The sequence below is a fragment of the Salmo trutta genome, chromosome 27 (genome assembly GCF_901001165.1).
Source record: "Salmo trutta chromosome 27, fSalTru1.1, whole genome shotgun sequence".
Classification (NCBI taxonomy): domain Eukaryota; kingdom Metazoa; phylum Chordata; class Actinopteri; order Salmoniformes; family Salmonidae; genus Salmo; species Salmo trutta.
In genome coordinates, this window is record NC_042983.1 from 11,573,255 (window position 1) to 11,593,350 (window position 20,096).

Consider the following 20,096-nt stretch of genomic DNA (forward strand, 5'->3'; position numbering starts at 1 on the left):
AGAGGTTACAGACATGTTAATGAAAGTCGCCCAGAGTGATACGGCTCAGGGAAGAGACAGACAGACAACACAGTCTCTCTCCCTCTGTCTCAACGCTTCCCTTTCTCACTCAAGCTCTCCCTCAATCTCCTCATCTTATGTCTAACAATCTACACTTTCCCTCGGTCTGTTTCCCTATCGAACTGTCCGTCTCTCACGGTCTCTTTGTCGAACTGCCTCTCTCTCTCCCCCTCCCTCTGTATATCTGCCTCTATTTCTCTCTCTCCCTCTGCCTAACGGTCTCTTCTCCCTCCCTCTCTTTTTCTATGTCTAACAGTCTGTCCTTCTGACATAAACACATGTTCAACCGCCATTTGCATGAAAACGGATATCAAAGCCTCTTCCCTTCAACGCCGAATCTCTCAAGGAGAAAAGGAATCTCTCAAGGAGAAAACATATCTGTTCACATATGTACACACACACACACCTTTGTTTCTCACGCATGCTAGAAGAATAAGACATGTATTCTTAATTTTACTCATCTTGAGAAGACTATTCTTCTCACGTCTCAGACAACGCCTGTAGCCATGCATAAAACTAGTTGTCATTGTGCATCACTTCGAGGGAAGAATCGGTCCCCTGCAGCTAAGACACACCAAGGCGTAGCTAGGATACAGCTAGGATGATACACGTTGCTACATCCACTCAAACAATCACAGCTTCCAATCGCCACCCTGCTCAAAAGTTGAGTCCTAACTATACTTTATCTTTATGTAACAAGAAAGACTTGTTTTCAAGATAAACCTGGTCAGGAAAGCAGCTCACATCCATTTTTTCAGACAACCTAAACCAGACCAAACCAGTCCAATCCTATCTTCCAGGTCACCTAAATATTTTCAGATGACTTAAACCAGACAACATTCTGTCACGTCTATCGTTCTCACCTGACACGTGGCCCGTCGCGGAGCGGCTCTCTCACGGTCCTGCCACGGTTGGTGCCCGGCAGCGTGCCTTGGCGTCGGCTGGCGGTGGAGTAGTCAGGGTCCAGGTCATAGGGCTCCTCCTCCTCGGGGCCCAGGCTGCGGCGGTCGTCCTCCAGTCCGTAGGGCTCTGGCTGGAAGCGTTCTGGCTGGGACCGGTTCAGGTCCACACTGCTGCTGCCCATGGGCACCTGAGGCTGGGCCACGTGGCCGTAGTCATCCTTCCGAATGGGTAAGGTCCCGTAGCTGTTCTCCGTCCGATAGCTGTTAGCCATGGCGTAGGGATAGCGGGGCGGCCGGAAGTTGACGCCACGCGACAGGCTGCCGTAGTTGTCTGTCACGTCTCCAATCCCGTAGCCGTCGTGGAGGCCATAGTGGCGCCCGCCGTACTGGCTCCCGCCGGCGTCGGGGGGGAGCGTGTCGGTGTAGGAGTCGTTGTAGTTGTTGTAGGAGCGCGTGAGCGTGGAGGTGGCCTGCGGCGTGGTGATGTAGCGCTCGCCGTTCTTCAGGTAGCGCCGGTCGATGGAGTCTGTGTAGCTGCCCAGCGGGGAGGAGCCCTCGGGCAGGGGCAGGCCGTCGGGGCCCAGGGGCACCTGTCGAACCGTCCGCGTGGTCACCGTCTTCACCATCTTCGTCACCTAGAGGAGAGGAGATCACAAAGACAAAGTTAGACTGATTACATAATAAGTTAAATCAGTTACTACCCAATCCTGAAAGTCATTTGTGTGTATGGGCCACACACACACACAACAGTTAATGAGGACAATGTTGAAACATTCTGATCACCCTGACATGACTGTACTTAACAGTATGTTCAGGTGTCCCACCAGACAGACAGACTACAGATGAATCCCGTCCCCAGACAGCTCTCTCTATATTGTAGTAAGTCAGCCTGGGGAGGAGGTTACCTACAGATAAACCCAGTGAGAGACAGGTGGTCAGGACTGAGACACAGCATGGACACAGCACACCGATGCAGCCTGTTGAATCACAGACAGGCCAGTGGGATGCCGATGCCACAGTGAGAGTGCTGAGGAATGAGATGAGGACAACATTGTTCCTTTAAAGAGTGACACCGCAGGCAGGCACTGTCAATAACAGGTCGAAGGTCATGCATTGGGAAACGCCGAAGGAGGTAGGGTCGTACCATTGTTTTTTTCTAATAGAAATGGATGAAAAGCAATGCGAGGTTGTGTTGGAAATAAGGGTGAGTTTCTGTGACATGTCTTCCCCCCCCCCCCCCCCCCCCCACATATGGAATAGGGGGCCATTTCGGAAGGTGACAGTCATAACTGGGGACTGACTGTCTTATAGAGCACTAGTAAACTATATCTACTGTATATCGATACATCTTGTACTTCCTACATCACACTCCTACTTGTCTGAGTGCTGAAGCCGTCTGGCAGTCAGGGAGGGTTAGCTGCATCTAACCTCAGCCTGAGGTTCAGCACTGATACAGAAACCAATTTGCTGCCCAGTGAATTCTGCAGTGGCGATAATTGGCTATTTTGTCCGCGGCTATAAATTCATTTTCAGAATTAATGAGATTGATGAAAATTAATGGTCATTGAGAGGGGCCCCATGTCTGATGCGATTCGCGGTGTGCCTGACAAGGTGCACGGAGAGGGTCCATTCCCACAAGAATTGAAGCAAAGGCATGAAACGATAACGAGGAAACTCAATAAGGTCCTAAACATCTCAAGAGAAAGCAGGGAACAAAACGTGAATCATAAATGTTAAACGTTCACAGTCATTACATATGAGAACTTGAAATCTTGATCCCATTTTCACAAAGCCTTTAGTTTGTTCACACCCTGTCCCCAACTGTGAGGCATTTTAAATTCAAAATCGGCCAAGAAACGGTCTATTCCCAGTCATGTTAGTGAATAATTATGGCGCTTCGGTAACATCTAAAGACCACCCTTCACTGCCATCCATTGGTTTGCTACTTCATACTACGCTGGCAGAGCTGCTCCCCCTCCCTTCGAGTGTAACTCGCATACAATCATCCCTTTCATGTTAAAAATAAAGCCTTTGTCAGATTCCAAACTTAATGAAACAGCTTGAACCGCTGGCCTTGAAATAACAGGCTGGCTTTCTCTTCTCAGCTGCTTGATTAGAGGACTTTTATTGCCATTCATTTCAAATGCAGGTGGTGACGGTAATTGAGTGCAGGTCTGGTTGGGACGGGGGTCGCTCTTCACTCAAAAGGACCCGATGCCTCCTACACTGTGCAGAAATGTGGAGATGATCTCTTAGGCCTGGGGTTGAGGACCACTACCAGGAACTATTCAGCAGTGTTCTTCAATCCTGATTCTGGCCCTAAAACGGTATAACCACCACAGGCTAAACATCTGCCGTGGCCCAAACTCCCTCCATCTTTGAACGAGCCCGTCTTCCAACTCAGCCAGGGAGAGAAGCCTTGACGAACACCACGTTTTTGTACTAACATGACTTCTAAAGAGCCTTCGCTGGTACGGCACGAGAAACCGTCACAGGTTTCAAACAGAACTTTGATCCGCTATAGATCACAACATGCAAAAACAAGCAGACGTGGGGGCTGGGGATGGTGCTTCAGAGGGCTACAGAAAAGGCTCATCTAGACTACTGTAAACGGGCTAAACGAGAAGCTCTAAAACGCTGGTGTGTGTGTGTGTGTGTTTGTGGGTCTGTATGTATTTGTCAGGGCCATGTGGCTAAGGCAGTGTGCTCCCTCGCTCTAATGAAAGGTGCCTGCAGTCAAACCGGGGCCTATGTTTACCAAGTGTTAGGCTGTTAAAGGGGAGGGAGGGCAGGCATCCCACGCCGTTTTTATAGCGCCGTAACACTTTCACGATCTCTGCCGCATTCAACTTTTATAGACGGAGAGCTCAAACTGATACACCAACTGCCCGGGAGTTAGTGGGAGGTTTAGGGAGATACGAGCAGGAAGGGTTAGGGGTTCACTTCAAGACAAAAAAAACAGCCTTGGGGTTCTTTACTGTGTCTGTCTGTGATGGGGTGGGAGAAGAGGTGGGCGCCGGGGTGCTGGGTTTGGACTGCGGTGAGATGGAACCTTCCGGAACCACCAGGGTCTCGATGATGGTCACTGGCAGGTAAGTGTGGCGGGTGATGGTTTTGATCACCTTGGTCACCTATGGGAAAGTGTTGATGGCGGAGGTGGTCAGTAAGTAGTACCGGGCATCACATTGGCAGTTGCCAATACACGGTACATGGACGAGCCTGTTGATTCAACCCATTCAACAACATAGGAAAAAAAAAACACCAAAACAGCAGATTAAAATTGACTGACGCTACAGTTGAGCATTTTGTATCCGAGTGGGTTTCGTTCTTTCCATTGAGACCTTTCTCCCTCGTGTGTGCTGTTGTGTATTAAGGCCTGTTGTGTTGTTTGAGTTTGTGGCGTGCCTTAACCCTCATTAACTCCCATCCACAGGACACGGAAGGAACGCTGCTGCTTTTTACAGCTTTTCATTTACCTCCTTTAAAAGAACAGGGTGAGTGCATCACTGGACCATGTCCACAGAAAAGCACAGTGTGTTGGGAGGGAGATGGAGGATGGACATGGTGACGCCCATTCCCTGTGTGTGTGTGTACGTGCGTGCAGTTAGCGAGTACCACATACTAGCCAGCCAGTTGACTGACTCACTCCTTCACAGCTGGAGCGGTTAGATAGTTAGCCTTTAAACAGCGAACGCCACTCCACATTAACTTATTCCCAGGCCTTGTTTTGGTCTGTTTATTTCAGTGTGGTGGCTGGCTACTGATACTGCTTATACTGCTGCTTGCCTTGTTTGCATATGTGTTTAGCATTAAAAAACATGTTTTTTTCCCAAAAGCAATAGTGTGAAATCTCACTGTGCTTGGAGGGGATACTCAGAATACATGAAAGGAAATGCATTAGCAGTAAGTAGCCAGCTGGAGCCTCCTGTTCAAAGGAACCCAATTACACATACTGTAAATTCAACAGATAAGAAAAGAGTGAGAGCGAGTAAGAGAAAGAAAGAGAGGGAGAGAAAGCGATTGAGAGAGAGGGATGAAAGTCCGGAAATGTCACGTATGCAGGCTTCCATCACAAGCTGGCTGGCCGACCGATGACACCAATTAGAAAGGAACGGTCAAAACCGTCTCTTAATCTGCTTCTTCCCCTCAAAATGACTTCCAAAAAGCATCCTCTCTCATCCCTATGGAATTGTGTCCTTAAAATCAGTGACCCTCACTCCCTCACTCCCCAAGCCCTTGATTAATGTTTTACTTAGCGGTGTGCGTGCGCCTGTGTGTGTGTGTGTGTGTGTGTGTGTGTGCCTGTTCGCTTTAGTGTACATGTGTCCAATCCCTTACAATAGGATAGCAGCACACACAGTGAAACAGAGGGATTAGCTGGGCTGTTTAATTGCAGACTCTGTTGTGTCTCTAGTGTACCAGCAGCTCTAACCAGGGTCCTTCCCTTGGGTCCCTCCCTAGGGAACCAGACTGTCGGGAAAATAACATCTCCGCTCTATTTGGCCTGCATCCAAAATTGCACCCTACTCCCCATATGGTGCACTAGTTTTGACCAGAGCGCTATAGAACTTGGTGCCATTTTGGGAGCCCCATTCCATCCGGAAGGACACTGCACTGAGACACTGTCTGGCGCGTTAGTGTGCATGGCGTGGAGCAGGCCTGACTGAAGGGGGAAAGCTGTGAGCTAGTTACAGGAAGGACAGTAAGAGGAACAATACTGGAGCTGTGGAGCGTTGGGCTGGCTGTGATGCGGTAAGAGAGACTGCCTGTGTGACAGAACGGTGTGGCCGCACACGGCAGACATGGGCACACACAAAATGGTGTCGTGAGTTGATAGTAAAGTGATGAGGGGGGAAATTTTTCCAACTCACCTTCAGGTTAGTTGACATATCCTTATATAGAAACAACAAAACACAATAGAGGGGAATCAAGAAAAAAGAACCCGCAACACAAAATACTGTAGGAGCAATACTGAAACAGTAACCAAATTGTAAGACAAAATCTGGGCATCTGGCTAAAGGATCACGGGCCTTAGAGACCGTCACTTTAGCCTGCTGAGTTACCATAAAACAATTACCATGCTGCTTTACTGCAGCAACCTGCCACATACATTTCACAAGGTTGTAAGCAACCCAAACAATTTGCTGCATTAAAAAGTTTCAATAGTGTGAGAGTCTCTTCTCCTCCTGCATCTAGGTACCTACTACCTAATTTGCTGTGATGTGTGACAACGTTGCTTCCCCCAGTACCTTGGTTTCTGTGCGTCGCGTGGTGCCGTCGTCGGAGGTGACCACGGACACGTGGGAGGTGGGCGTGCCAGGGTCCTCCTCAATGGTGACCGTCTCCTCCACCATCTCCTGGGGCTCCTGCATCATGGCCAGAGACGTCTGGTTACTGGGGCTCTGCTCCTGGAGAGAGAGGGAGGGAGGGAAGGAAGGAGAGGACACTAGTGGACATGGAGTGACCATAATATACAAAGTGATGTTTTTTTTTTTACGAGATCTGTGTGCCGATCACGTCAGGCATTTTTTTATTGATAGCAGTCAGTGATAGCGGATCTGTAACCACTGGGGTATACTGTATGTAGTCTGGACTCTGGAACTGAACCCACACACACACACACACACACAATACATACAACGTCTGAGGATGCAATTTATACGCAGTTACAATATCCCCTCATCATCAGAAAATATTTATCCAGTCAGAAGTGGCCACAGCACTCTCAATGAAACCAAAGCCTACAAGGCTATCAGGCATATTGCATTTGATCCATATTGCGTCAGTGTGCGTGCGTGTAAAGAACTTCCTGTTCCTGCCACAGGAAGTTCCATGAGGTCATCCACTACTGTACCAACACTCTGCTCCCATACTCAAAGACAATTAACATCAACAAACTACTGTACACCCTCTTAATGTGGAATGTAGGAAGGAAGCCATTTGCATTTAATCATCAACAACCAAGTAGCGAGCGCAAGAGAGAGAGCGAGAGGCGGAGAGAGAGTGGGAGAAAGAACTAAAGACAGAATAAGAGCAAGAGATGAGTTGTGTGTGGCATTGTGGGTTTAGCAAAGTGGCGTGGAGGGAGGGAGGGCTGGGTGAGGCAGGCACAGAGTTGATGATGCCAGAGGGACTGTTTGTTTTCTATGAGTCTTTGAAGGTGCTAACAAGCGGGCAGTTCTTCATTGATTAGCCAAGCCGTGTTAGCTAGCCGCTTCAAAGACCCTCTGTCTCACTGAAACCTGATTGATCTGCTGCCCGTCCGTCTTGCTGATCAGTCAGAAGACTCCGCTTTCATGTTGGGGATCTTCTCCTCCCTAATCCTATGGGCCGGGCTGTTAGGTTTGCGTGTGTGTACAGGGATGGGAGGGGGATTTTGGACATCGTTTTCAGGGGACAAAGTCAAAGAAAGTTTCTCCTCGTCACAGCAGTAGAGTCAATTAGTGAAGTCAATTGTGTGGTAAGTCATTTCCCTCGGAGCAGTGTGTCAGCTCTCCGTTATTGGGACTAATGACTGGGAAGAATAGCTGAGGAACAGAGTCATTTTCTCAGTCAACTGTTGTGGGACGTTTGAAAAAGCAATTGACCTTTGGTTAATCAAGTAGTGTGGGATGAAAGCTCTCTTTGTAACGGTCCTCAGAACAGAGTTTATTTACCTTTCAATGTGATGTAATACTTGGTTGTTCTTTGTGTAGGATGAGACCAAAAACATGCTGTATTCAGAAATTGTCCCCATCTCCGGTACTGTACACACAGTAAAGTATGTCTGACGTGGGCCAGACCTGTCAGTTAGAACATCCCTTCACCGGGATGCAGGGAACTCACAGGCTTGAAGGCTGACTAGAGGACTGAACTATGGCGTGCGAGTTTAGAAGAAGTCGGCAACTGTGCAAGAGAGTGCATCCATGTGTGTACAGTGAATTCTCAGCCGTGGTAGCCAGCCAACAGCCAGGACAGATCTTCCTGGCTGTACTTGAGACACCACATCCCTGAACGACAGAAAATACCATCAAAACAGGACTATGCAATCAAAGGCCGCCGCTTAAAAGACTGACAAGCAAGCTGTGGCTAGAGCAAAGCAACTCAGAGGCCTACTAGCTGACTAACCAGCTGCTTGATCCCAGAGTAATGCCTCTTCCCTCCCTCCCTCTCTTCCTGCCTATTCCCTCCCTCTTTTAACCCACTCCCACCCTTCAAAAGAAAGAACGAACGAAAGAGAGCAAAAGAACGAAAGAGCGAAAGAAAGAACGAAAGAGAGCGAAAGAAAGAACGAACAAAAGAGCAAGAGAGCAAAAAAAGAACGAAAGAGAGCAAAAGAAAGAATGAAAGAAAGAGGACGCATACTAGGAAGAGATGGGGAAGGCTGTCATCTAAAGGTGAACTTTCATTGGGATAAATAAATAAAAAATGCGTGCACACATGCGTGTCCAAGTGATACGTACTGTTGCCATGATACACATCCTATAACTATACTGAACAAAAATACAAATGCAACATGTTATGTGTTGGTCCCATGTTTCATGAGCTGAAATAAAAAAAAATCCAGAAATATTCCACACGCACAAAAGGTTTCTCTCAAAGTGTGCACAAATTTGTTTACATCCCTATTAGTGAGAATTTCTCCTTTGCCAAGATAATCCATCAACATGACAGGTGGCATATCAAGATGCTGATTAAACAGCACGATCATTACACAGGTGCACCTTGTGCTGGGGACAATAAAGGGCCACTTTAAAATGTGCAGTTTAGTCACAATACAATGCCACAGATGTCTCAAGTTGAGGGAGTGTGCAATTGTCATGCTGACTGCAGCTATGTCCACCAAAGCTGTTGCCAGAGAATTGAATGTTCATTTCTCTACCATAAAGTGCATCCAACATCGTTTTAGAGAATTTTGCAGTACGTCCAACCCTGCCTCACAACCACAGACCACGAGTAACCACGCCAACCCAGGACCTCCACATCCGGCTTATTTATACAAGTCCTCAGACCCTTTGCTATGAGACTCGAAATTGAGCTCAGGTGCATCCTCTTTCCATTGATCATCCTTGAAATGTTTCTACAACTTCATTGGAGTCCACCTGTGGTAAATTCAATGGATTGGACATGATTTGGAAAGGCACACACACCTGTCTATATAGGTCTCACAGTTGACAGTGCATTTCAGAACAAAACCAAAGCATGAGCTCGAAGGGATTGTCCGTCGACCTCCGAGACAGGATTGTGTCGAGGCACAGATCTGGGGAAGGGTACCAAAACATTTCTACAGCATTGAAGATCCTGAAGAACACAGCAGGCTCCATCATTCTTAAATGGAAGCAGTTTGGAAGCACCAAGACTCCTCCTAGAGCTGGCCGCCCAGCCAAACTGAGCAATCGGGGGAGAAGGGCCTTGGTCAGGGAGGTGACCAAGAACCCAATGTTCACTCTGACAGTGCTCCAGAGTTCCTCTGTGGAGATGGAAGAACCTTCCAGAAGGACAACTATCACTGCAGCACTCCACCAATCAGGCCTTTATGGTAGAGTGGCCACTCCTCAGTAAAAGGAACATGATAGTCTGCTAGGAGTTTGCCAAAAGGCACCTCAGACCATGAGAATCTAAATTCTCTGGTCTGATGAAACCAAGATTGAAACCTTTGGCCTGAATGCCAAGTGCACGTCTGGAGGCAACCTGGCACCATCTCTACGGCGAAGCATGGTGGTGACAGCATCATGCTGTGTTTTCAGCTGCAGGGACTGGAAGACTAGTCAGGATCGAGGGAAAGATGCACGGAGCAAAGTACAGAAAGATCCTTGATGAAAACCTGCTCCAGAGTGCCCAGGACCTCAGACTGGGCCGAAGGTTCATCTTCCAACAGGACAACAACCCTAAGCACACAACAAAGACATCGCAGTATTTTTTGGACAAGTCTCCGAATGTCCTTGAGTAGCCCAGCCAGAGCGCAGATTTGAACCCAATCGAACATCTCTGGAGACCTGAAAATAGCTGTGCAGTGATGCTCCCCATCCAACCTGACAAAGCTTGAGAGGATCTGCAAAGAAGAATGGGAGAAACTCCTCAAATACAGGTGTGCCAAGCTTGTAGCGTCATACCCAAGAAGACTCGAGGCTGTAATCACTGCCAAAGGTACTTCAACAAAGTACTGAGTAAAGGGTTTGAATACTTATGTAAATGGGAGATTTCTTTTTTTTATATATACATTAACAAACATATCTAAATGTTTTTTCATTATGGGATATTGTGTGTAGATTGATGAGAATTTACCTAACAAAATGTGGAAAAAGTCAAGGAGACTGAATACTTTCCCAATGCACTGCAAATTACTGTGTACTTAATGAACCTAAGGATTACACATATTGAACAAGATCATAGCTCGGGAGGAACACAAGACAACGCAATATAGTTTGTGCAAACCGCAAATTCCCCAATTACAGTTAGGTCAGCAGATGCCATATTACAGCTCCACAGAGTGAAAGACCGAAACTTCTGAGAAAGGCTTCGGTGGTAAACCAATTTTGGAGAGAGAAGGGAATAGAGAGGAGAGACTGAAGTGTCAGACAGACAAGGATTTGGCCTCGAGGATTAGCCAAACCTGCACTTTATTCAGCCTTGTCTGTCTGGATCCGTCTCACAGTATGGAGCAGAGGGCTGGCTCTATCCATATACCCCGCTTTACCTCTCTGACAGCTCCAAGAGGAGGAGACGCTTTACCTCTCTGACAGCTCCAAGAGGAGGACACGCTTTACCTCTGACAGCTTTAAGAGGAGACGCTTTACCTCTCCGACAGCTCCAAGAGGAGACGCTTTACCTCTCCGACAGCTCCAAGAGGAGACGCTTTACCTCTCAGACAGCTCCAAGTGGAGGAGACGCTTTACCTCTGACAGCTTTAAGAGGAGACGCTTTACCTCTCCGACAGCTCTCCAAGAGGAGGAGACGCTTTACCTCTCCGACAGCTCTCCAAGAGGAGGGGACGCTTTACCTCTCAGACAGCTCTCCAAGAGGAGGAGACGCTTTACCTCTCCGACAGCTCTCCAAGAGGAGGAGACGCTTTACCTCTCAGACAGCTCTCCAAGAGGAGGAGACGCTTTACCTCTCAGACAGCTCTCCAAGAGGAGGAGACGCTTTACCTCTCAGACAGCTCTCCAAGAGGAAGAGACGCTTTACCTCTCAGACAGCTCTCCAAGAGGAGGAGACGCTTTAAATCTCAGACAGCTCTCCAAGAGGAGGAGACGCTTTACCTCTCAGACAGCTCTCCAAGAGGAGGAGACGCTTTACCTCTCAGACAGCTCTCCAAGAGGAGGAGACGCTTTACCTCTCAGACAGCTCTCCAAGAGGAGGAGACGCTTTACCTCTCAGACAGCTCTCCAAGAGGAGGAGACGCTTTACCTCTCAGACAGCTCTCCAAGAGGAGGAGACGCTTTACCTCTCAGACAGCTCTCCAAGAGGAGGAGACGCTTTACCTCTCAGACAGCTCTCCAAGAGGAGGAGACGCTTTACCTCTCAGACAGCTCTCCAAGAGGAGGAGACGCTTTACCTCTCAGACAGCTCTCCAAGAGGAGGAGACGCTTTACCTCTCAGACAGCTCTCCAAGAGGAGGAGACGCTTTACCTCTCAGACAGCTCTCCAAGAGGAGGAGACGCTTTACCTCTCAGACAGCTCTCCAAGAGGAGGAGACGCTTTACCTCTCAGACAGCTCTCCAAGAGGAGGAGACGCTTTACCTCTCAGACAGCTCTCCAAGAGGAGGAGACGCTTTACCTCTCAGACAGCTCTCCAAGAGGAGGAGACGCTTTACCTCTCAGACAGCTCTCCAAGAGGAGGAGACGCTTTACCTCTCAGACAGCTCTCCAAGAGGAGGAGACGCTTTACCTCTCAGACAGCTCTCCAAGAGGAGGAGACGCTTTACCTCTCAGACAGCTCTCCAAGAGGAGGAGACGCTTTACCTCTCAGACAGCTCTCCAAGAGGAGGAGACGCTTTACCTCTCAGACAGCTCTCCAAGAGGAGGAGACCCTTTACCTCTCAGACAGCTCTCCAAGAGGAGGAGACGCTTTACCTCTCTGACAGCTCTCCAAGAGGAGGAGACGCTTTACCTCTCTGACAGCTCTCCAAGAGGAGGAGACGCTTTACCTCTCTGACAGCTTTAAGAGGAGGAGACGCTTTACCTCTCTGACAGCTTTAAGAGGAGGAGACGCTTTACCTCTCTGACAGCTTTAAGAGGAGGAGACGCTTTACCTCTCTGACAGCTTTAAGAGGAGGAGACGCTTTACCTCTCTGACAGCTTTAAGAGGAGACGCTTTACCTTTCTGACAGCTTTAAGAGGAGGAGACGCTTTACCTCTCTGACAGCTTTAAGAGGAGGAGACGCTTTACCTCTCTGACAGCTTTAAGAGGAGACGCTTACACACAGGTGAACTCCTGACACCAGGTGTATGTGGGTGCGTGTGTTAGGTTGAGTTAAAGGAAAACTCCACAATTGTTTTTTCATTAGTCCACTGTTGACACAGTCCCATAATGTTTTTCTTGTCAGCAGTCAAGTTCAAGATATTGGACTTTCAAAATCCAAATTGACAATCATCATAAAATATTTTTAAAGTTTCAGTTTCCTATGAGATGGCCCTGTGCTCCACTAACACAGGCCTGTAAAAACTGGCAGGTCTGAATCACTACCACACAGCCCACTAGCCAGTGAGTCATGGAATTCCCCTGCAACATGCACAGGCTGTGTCCTGAATGGCACCTTATTCCCTATGAAGTGCGCTACTCTTGACCGTGCCAATAGGGCTCGGGTCTAAAGGGCACTACGTAGGAAATGGGTGCCATTAGGGACTCACACACAGATTGACACAAGGTCACACAATAGAACCATGCCTAGAAGAGGGAGAAATCTTTACGGTATTGTATATGACTATGAACATATGAATGAATCTCCTGTTTACATTGAACAGCAACGTAACAAAAGAAACAATATTATTTGACAACGTAAATGTGATCCTGTTCAGTTTCCTTTTCAAAGTCTTGCTGTGATACAGAATCTGCGTAGTTCGAGTATTATATTTCATTGTAATGCATCTTTATAGAGAATACCTCTCCCATCATTCCGAGATGTACTAATGTGGGTTGTTCTGGATGAAACGGTGGGTGAGAAAAGTAGTGAGCGGGAGATGTAGAGATTCAGGGGATGTTAATTAACAGCAGCCTCCTATCTCTATCAAGCCCTGAGTCATCCATCACACCACCATCAGGCATGTCCCTGCTAGGAGATAGCAGAGGAGGGGAGGGAGGTGAGGAGGAGGGGAGAGAGGAGTGAAGGGAGGGCAGCCTCTGTGCTTGATGCTTCAGTGTGAAACTATAAGTGTTACAATGATCCAAGTAGCTAGGCCTAAAACGCTGCACTTCAGTGTCAATCTTCCCTCTTGAATTATGTATGAAACGCTAAGTCTAATGTACAAGTCCTTGCATTGGGGTTGCAAGAGAAAGAATTGAGTAACAAAACCCATCACCCGTGATAAATGTCTCAAGTTGTTCTCCTGTGTACAACACTTCCTGGTTCTAAATATCCCAGGTAAAAAGACAAAGATGGATTCCTCCAGTCTTAATCCAATACTGTACATCTAATGTGCAGTAACTGCTCAGTATGCACCAGTAAGGATTTATACCGTAGACTTGCAAGATTAAATCATTTGAGGCCCTGTGGTTAGTTTTGGAGTGGTTACTGTACCTCCAGTTAAGACCGAGCTCATTTGATTCCTAGCAGGCTAAGACTACCTGTGATGAGTGTCACCTTGCCTCTCCAGGACCTCCGTCTCCTTCCCTGCCCCAGTGCAGCATGGGTAACAGGATTTAGGTCGGAATCCTTGCCAGCAATCATTACACAATTAATCCCCCAGCAAAGACTGCTTGGGTAACCTTGGGTCGTCTAATTTCCCATCATCCCTTCTGAACTACCGGCTGCCCTCCCGGCACCCCTCCACCAGACTCGAACTCAGGTCACATGACAAGGGTTTTTGAGGGAACAGATGTGAAACCATGCACTATATTATACTACCTTGCCCGTTACAAAACATTAAAAAACAGAGTAATGTGATGGAATACGCCAGCCAAAACAAGGGCTGCTTGTGGAATGGCCTGGAGGTCTGGAGGGGCGGCAGCTGCAGGGAAGTCAACAGGAGGAGGAAGAGAAACCAGGGTGACGGGCTGACAATGTGTGGCAGTGGCCCAACACAGCACACAGAGCCAGGTCCCCCCAGTCAGCCCCCGGCTCAGTTACAGGCAGGGCAGGGACAGCCCGGCTGGGTCCTAATTGACTGGAATGATAGGAAGTGGAGGAGCGAACAGACGAACGGGAGAGGAGACCTAATCCGTGGTGGCTGGACGAGGCCGTCCCGCTGGTGGACTGGTGACGACTTGGAGCTGGAAGTGGAGACAAACACACTCAGACCAGGGGACCGGGACATGAAGTAGCACACACAGACTCTGATCTATAGATACACTTGTTCCATTAGAGTGAAATGAGCAACAAATACACGCACAGCCCAGTAGAGCGACTGGGACAGGAGATAACAAATACACACGCGCGCACACACACACAACAGTGGCCAAAGCCCTGACGATGCAGCCGGGCATAATCTGCCCTCCTTTAATCTGCCCTCCTCTAGCGAGTGATCCTGAGCCAAATCTCTTTCTCTCTCCTCATGCATAGTCTCCTCGTTTCACAGGCCTGCCCTGCATCACTCCTCCCTCCCTGCCCAGCCCAACACATCCTTTCCTTACCGCTTCCCAGAAGCCCCTTCACCACCATCCCCATCTGGCCACCTCTTTTGTTCCTTTGTGCTAAAGCCCTGAGTGAGTCCGGATAAAACTTGGTTGACTGGACATGTTGATGGGCTGGCCGCGAGACACAGAGGCCACCTCCGACTTTCAAGAAACGATGAGTCTAATTTAAAAACCTGGCTGTGACGGAACCAGCTAACTCCTAATGGAAACGCAATCCAACAAAATAGCAACATCTGATATGATTCCAATGTCTCCAGGGCTGATGTTCATTCTGATTCATTGGCTGAGAATTTTTTTTCTTCGAAAACCTTGTTTGTCATTTCTCACATATGGCCCAATTATACATGACACCTGCACACACTAAAGTCACACTTCATTGTCTGCAGTCAGACTTGGCTCTGGGTTGCATTCCATGCTGACAGTTCTCACTGAATATGCTCTGTCAAACACAGACAGGCTAACCAGCATGAAGATAAATCACTTCTATAGAGATCCAGATTTCAGTAAACAGATTGAAGAAGAGGAGAAGAGAGGGGGAGAGATAAGGACAGGAGGAGAAGACAGGAGGAGAGAGGAGGAAAGGATGAGGACACAAAAACAAAATGCTCCAACTAGAGCTGTGGTATGACATGGCGGTAACAGAGGTAAAACAACGGGGCCAGGCCTTCTGGTAGGAGAGTGTTCGTAGTGGGGTTGTTTGTTTGGATAGGGGGCACGGCGCAGTTGAGAGACACGGGAGGAATTCGTCTTCCGCGGTAGCAGGGAATGGATGATGGAGGATGAGGGGGGGGTTGTAATTATGGCCTAACTTTAGGCCTGTAGTGAGAGGAGTGTAAGACCCCCCCCCCTCGCAGGCTGCCTGACTGTATCGGGAGGGGAGGAAGGGAGGACCGGGGGAAAAGAGAGCAACTTGCCAGAAGCTCAGTTCATGTGAGGTCTGTGTGAGCTCCGGAGGGTTGGAGGGACATGTGTTCCACTTCCTGCTAGCTAGTAATGCTACGAGGCCAGGCAAGCGCTCACCGCCCCCCTCCACGCTAACCCCCCCTCCACGGATAACCCATTTCATGGAATTTACAGACGAGAGGAAGAAAACAGCCCAACCTCATAACCCCCTGTGTGAGAGAGAACCATTAGACTTGCAGACAGATACAGTTTAGCGCTCATAACGGGCCCCCGGGGGCCTCTGGCTATTACCACAGATACCTACTGTCCCCTGAGAGACAGGCTCCTTTACAAAAGGGCCAAGATGTCAGCAAAACGCTAACATATTTCTCTAGCCAGTCGCGACAACGCATAGCGCAGCGGCCACGCAGTACATCAAGATAACGGCCACCGCTTTTCAAATATGCACTCAGTGTGATGCCATTAAGCCGCCGGCCGCTGCCCAACCTTTTACAGCTCGTGTAAAGACGCAGACACACAGCCCCCCAGCCATATAGTAGGCAGTTGTTTGGCATCAAGACTTAGAACCAGGCCAGGCCCAGGGCTCCATCAGAGAATGCCCAGCAGATTTACAGCCAACCTTCAACTAGGCGGTGAGATAAGGGGGCTGTGTAATATCTGTGTCTCTTAACCATAGAGCTATTGTGCCACATGGATAAATTTAGCACGCCACATGGATAAATCTAGCAGGACCGTGGTGCTTCGGCCCAGCCACTTATATTTATTATTCCTCTCTCGCTGATTAAAGATATTAGAGAGGAGAGGCAGTGCTCTGTTCAGTTCCACTTTACACTCTCTAAGTGTGAGACTGTACTGGGAGTCATACCCTGGCAGGGCTGATAGTGGATGGACAGGCTGAATGGTCCTAACTCACTGTGTCGGGGCAATTGGAAGCCCTCCCTGTGGACTGAGAATATTTCCATCTACAGCGCTTCATGTGATATGATGTACCGTTTTCTCTTTAGCTCATTCAGCACAAACATAGTTCACTGTTTTATCTTTTGTTTTATATGTAATGTGGGTGCTTTGGTGTGTTTGGACCCCAGGAAGATGGGGATTCCTAATAAAAACAGAAGAGGACCGAGACGACCAGACGGACTAATCTTCCAGCCTGCCCAGATAGCGGAGGAAAGGAAAGGAAGTCAGCCTGCTGCCTGAGTGATTCTACCTGAATGTTCGGTTCTAACTGGAAGTCCCTGTGACCAGGACTCGTGGCTGGAGATAGGAGATAATACCATGATATAGGACTGTATAGTATGGCTTTTCCATATGGTACAGCCATTGATACGGTATGCAGATGAGAATGCTATTCGTTGACTACAGCTCAGCGTTCAACACCATAGTGCCCTCAAAGCTCATCATTAAGCTAAGGACCCTGGGACTGAACACCTCCCTCTGCAACTGGATCCTGGACGTCCTGATGGGCCACCCCCAGGTGGTAAGGGTAGGTAGCAACACATCTGCCATGCTGCTCATCAACATGGGGGCCCCTCAGGGGTGCGTGCCCAGTCCAGTCTTGTACTCCCTGTTCACTCATGACCGCACGGCCAGACACGACTCCAACACCATCATTAAGTTTACCGATGACAACAGTGGTAGGCCTGATCACCGACAACAATGAGACAGCCTATAGGGGAGGTGGTCAGAGAACTGGCCATGTGGTGCCAGGACAACAGCTTCTCCCTCAACGTGATCAAGACAAAGGAGATGATTGTGGACTACAGTAAAGAGAGGACCGAGCACGCCACCATTCTCATCGATGGGGCTGTAGTGGAGCAGGTTGAGAGCTTCAAGTTCCATGGCGTCCACATCACCAACATGGTCCAAGCACACCAAGACGGTCGTGAGGAGGGCACGACAAAACCTATTCCCCCTCAGGAGACTGAAAAGATTTGGCATGGGTCCTCAGATCCTCAAAAGGTTCTACAGCTGCACCATCGAGAGCATCCTGACTGGTTGCATCACTCCCTGGTATGGCAACTGCTCGGCCTCTGACCGCAAGGCACTACAGAGGGTAGTGCGTATGGCCCAGTACATCACCGGGGCCAAGCTTCCTGCCATCCAGGACCTCTATACCAGGCGGTGTCAGAGGAAGGCCGGAAAAATTGTCAAAGACTCCAGCCACCCTAGTCATAGACTGTTCTTTCCGCTACCGCACAGCAAGCGGTACCGGAGCGCCAAGTCTTGGTCCAAGAGGCTTCTAAACAGCTTCTACCACCAAGCCATAAGACTCCTGAACAGCTAATCAAATGGCTGCCCAGACTATTTGCATTGCCCCCCCCCCTGCTACTCTGTTATTATCTGTGGATAGTCACTTTAATAACTCATGTACCTACATGTACATATTACCTCAATACCAGTGCCCCGCATAGTGACTCTGTACCGGTACACCCTGTATATATTCCCACTATTGTTATTTACTGCTGCTCTTTAATTATTTGTTATTCTTTTCTTACTTTTGTAAAAAAAAAAAAAAAAAATCTTAAAACTGCATTGTTGGTTATTAAGGGCTTGTAAGTAAGCATTTCAAATCAATGTGACAAATCAAATTTGATTTGAGATTCCATTATGACATAGAATTATATAGTACGGTACAGCCATTGATATAGTATGCAGACTCCATTATGATATAGAATTATATAGTACGGTACAGCCATTGATATGGTATGCAGACTCCATTATGATATAGAATTATATAGTACGGTACAGCCATTGATATAGTATGCAGACTCCATTATGATATAGAATTATATAGTACGGTACAGCCATTGATATGGTATGCAGACTCCATTATGATATAGAATTATATAGTACGGTACAGCCATTGATATGGTATGCAGACTCCATTATGATATAGAATTATATAGTACGGTACAGCCATTGATATGGTATGCAGACTCCATTATGATATAGAATTATATAGTACGGTACAGCCATTGATATGGTATGCAGACTCCATTATGATATAGAATTATATAGTACGGTACAGCCATTGATATGGTATGCAGACTCCATTATGATATAGAATTATATAGTACGGTACAGCCATTGATATGGTATGCAGACTCCATTATGATATAGAATTATATAGTACGGTACAGCCATTGATATGGTATGCAGACTCCATTATGATATAGAATTATATAGTATGGTACAGCCATTGATATGGTATGCAAACTCCATTGTGATATAGAATTATATAGTACGGTACAGCCATTGATATGGTATGCAGACTCCATTATGATATAGAATTATATAGTACGGTACAGCCATTGATATGGTATGCAGACTCCATTATGATATAGAATTATATAGTACGGTACAGCCATTGATATGGTATGCAGACTCCATTATGATATAGAATTATATAGTACGGTACAGCCATTGATATGGTATGCAGACTCCATTATGATATAGAATTATATAGTACGGTACAGCCATTGATATGGTATGCAGACTCCATTATGATATAGAATTATATAGTATGGTACAGCCATTGATATGGTATGCAAAGTCCATTGTGATATAGAATTATATAGTACGGTACAGCCATTGATATGGTATGCAGACTCCATTATGATATCGGAAGAAAAGGGTCCTTTCGCTGTAGTAAAGTTCAGTAGCTGTAGGCATACTACAGTAACCACTACAGTAACCATGCCAGAGACCTGGGTTCTCAGTGGGTTCACCCTGAGTACAAGTCTGTTACCTTCTCCTTCTCCATTACTACCTCTCGCCATCACTCCCTGTCTACACAGAGGTCCTCTCATCTCTCACACTGTCGTAGGAAAAAAAAAAAAACACTGGGCCCAGACACAACAAAGAGCTTCTGAAACATCATTCAGGACAGAGACTACAAACACACACAGATAAAGAGGAGAGACAGGGAGGGGAAGCGAGGGAGAGTGACACTCCGAGCAAGACACAGAGAGAGAGAGAGAGAGAGCGAGAGTGTGAAAGCGAGAGAGACAAAGAGAGCGCGCCATCATTAAAGGCAACATTCTGCCTCAGTGCAGTGCCATTCATTTCTACTGTGAGAGGTATGTAGTAGAGCCTTCTGTTTGGAACAGGAACTCTACTAGATCTCTTTTAACAAGAGTGTAATTACTATCATCATTTTTAATTAAAGACATGACACCCCCCCTCTCACAAATACCTAAAGAAAAGAGAGGAGGTCTACTTTCTCTGAACACTGAGGTGGTGAAGTGATATAAAAAAATATTTAAAAAACAGTAGGGGTCTTTGTGATGGTGTGCGGGTGTGTGCGCGTGTGTGTGTGTGTGTGTGTGTGTGCGCGCGCATGCGAGAGAGTGTCTTCAAAGATCACACTCCAAGGGGAAAGCTCATAATGAATATTTAAACAAGACAGATTTCCACGGCATAGTTTTGATGGTGTGCTTTTCTGCATTTAAAATTAGAGC

At 47.5% G+C, this 20,096-nt stretch overlaps 1 protein-coding gene across 6 annotated transcripts in view; it reads right to left on the reverse strand.

Moving 5' to 3' along the window:
• The window catches only part of LOC115164308 (armadillo repeat protein deleted in velo-cardio-facial syndrome), a 242,154-nt gene that overhangs the window by 66,433 nt on the left and 155,625 nt on the right, over positions 1-20,096 (reverse strand). For 3 of the 6 annotated variants that reach the window (XM_029716649.1, XM_029716650.1, XM_029716655.1), the window contains 4 exons: positions 6,212-6,370; positions 5,834-5,854; positions 3,941-4,093; positions 924-1,597 (listed from right to left, as the gene is read on the reverse strand). In XM_029716649.1, coding sequence (XP_029572509.1) covers positions 924-1,597; positions 3,941-4,093; positions 5,834-5,854; positions 6,212-6,370 — 1,007 coding nt within the window. The remainder of the gene's footprint in view (positions 1-923; positions 1,598-3,940; positions 4,094-5,833; positions 5,855-6,211; positions 6,371-20,096) is intronic. The other 3 variants (XM_029716653.1, XM_029716654.1, XM_029716651.1) reach the window with 2 other exon arrangements.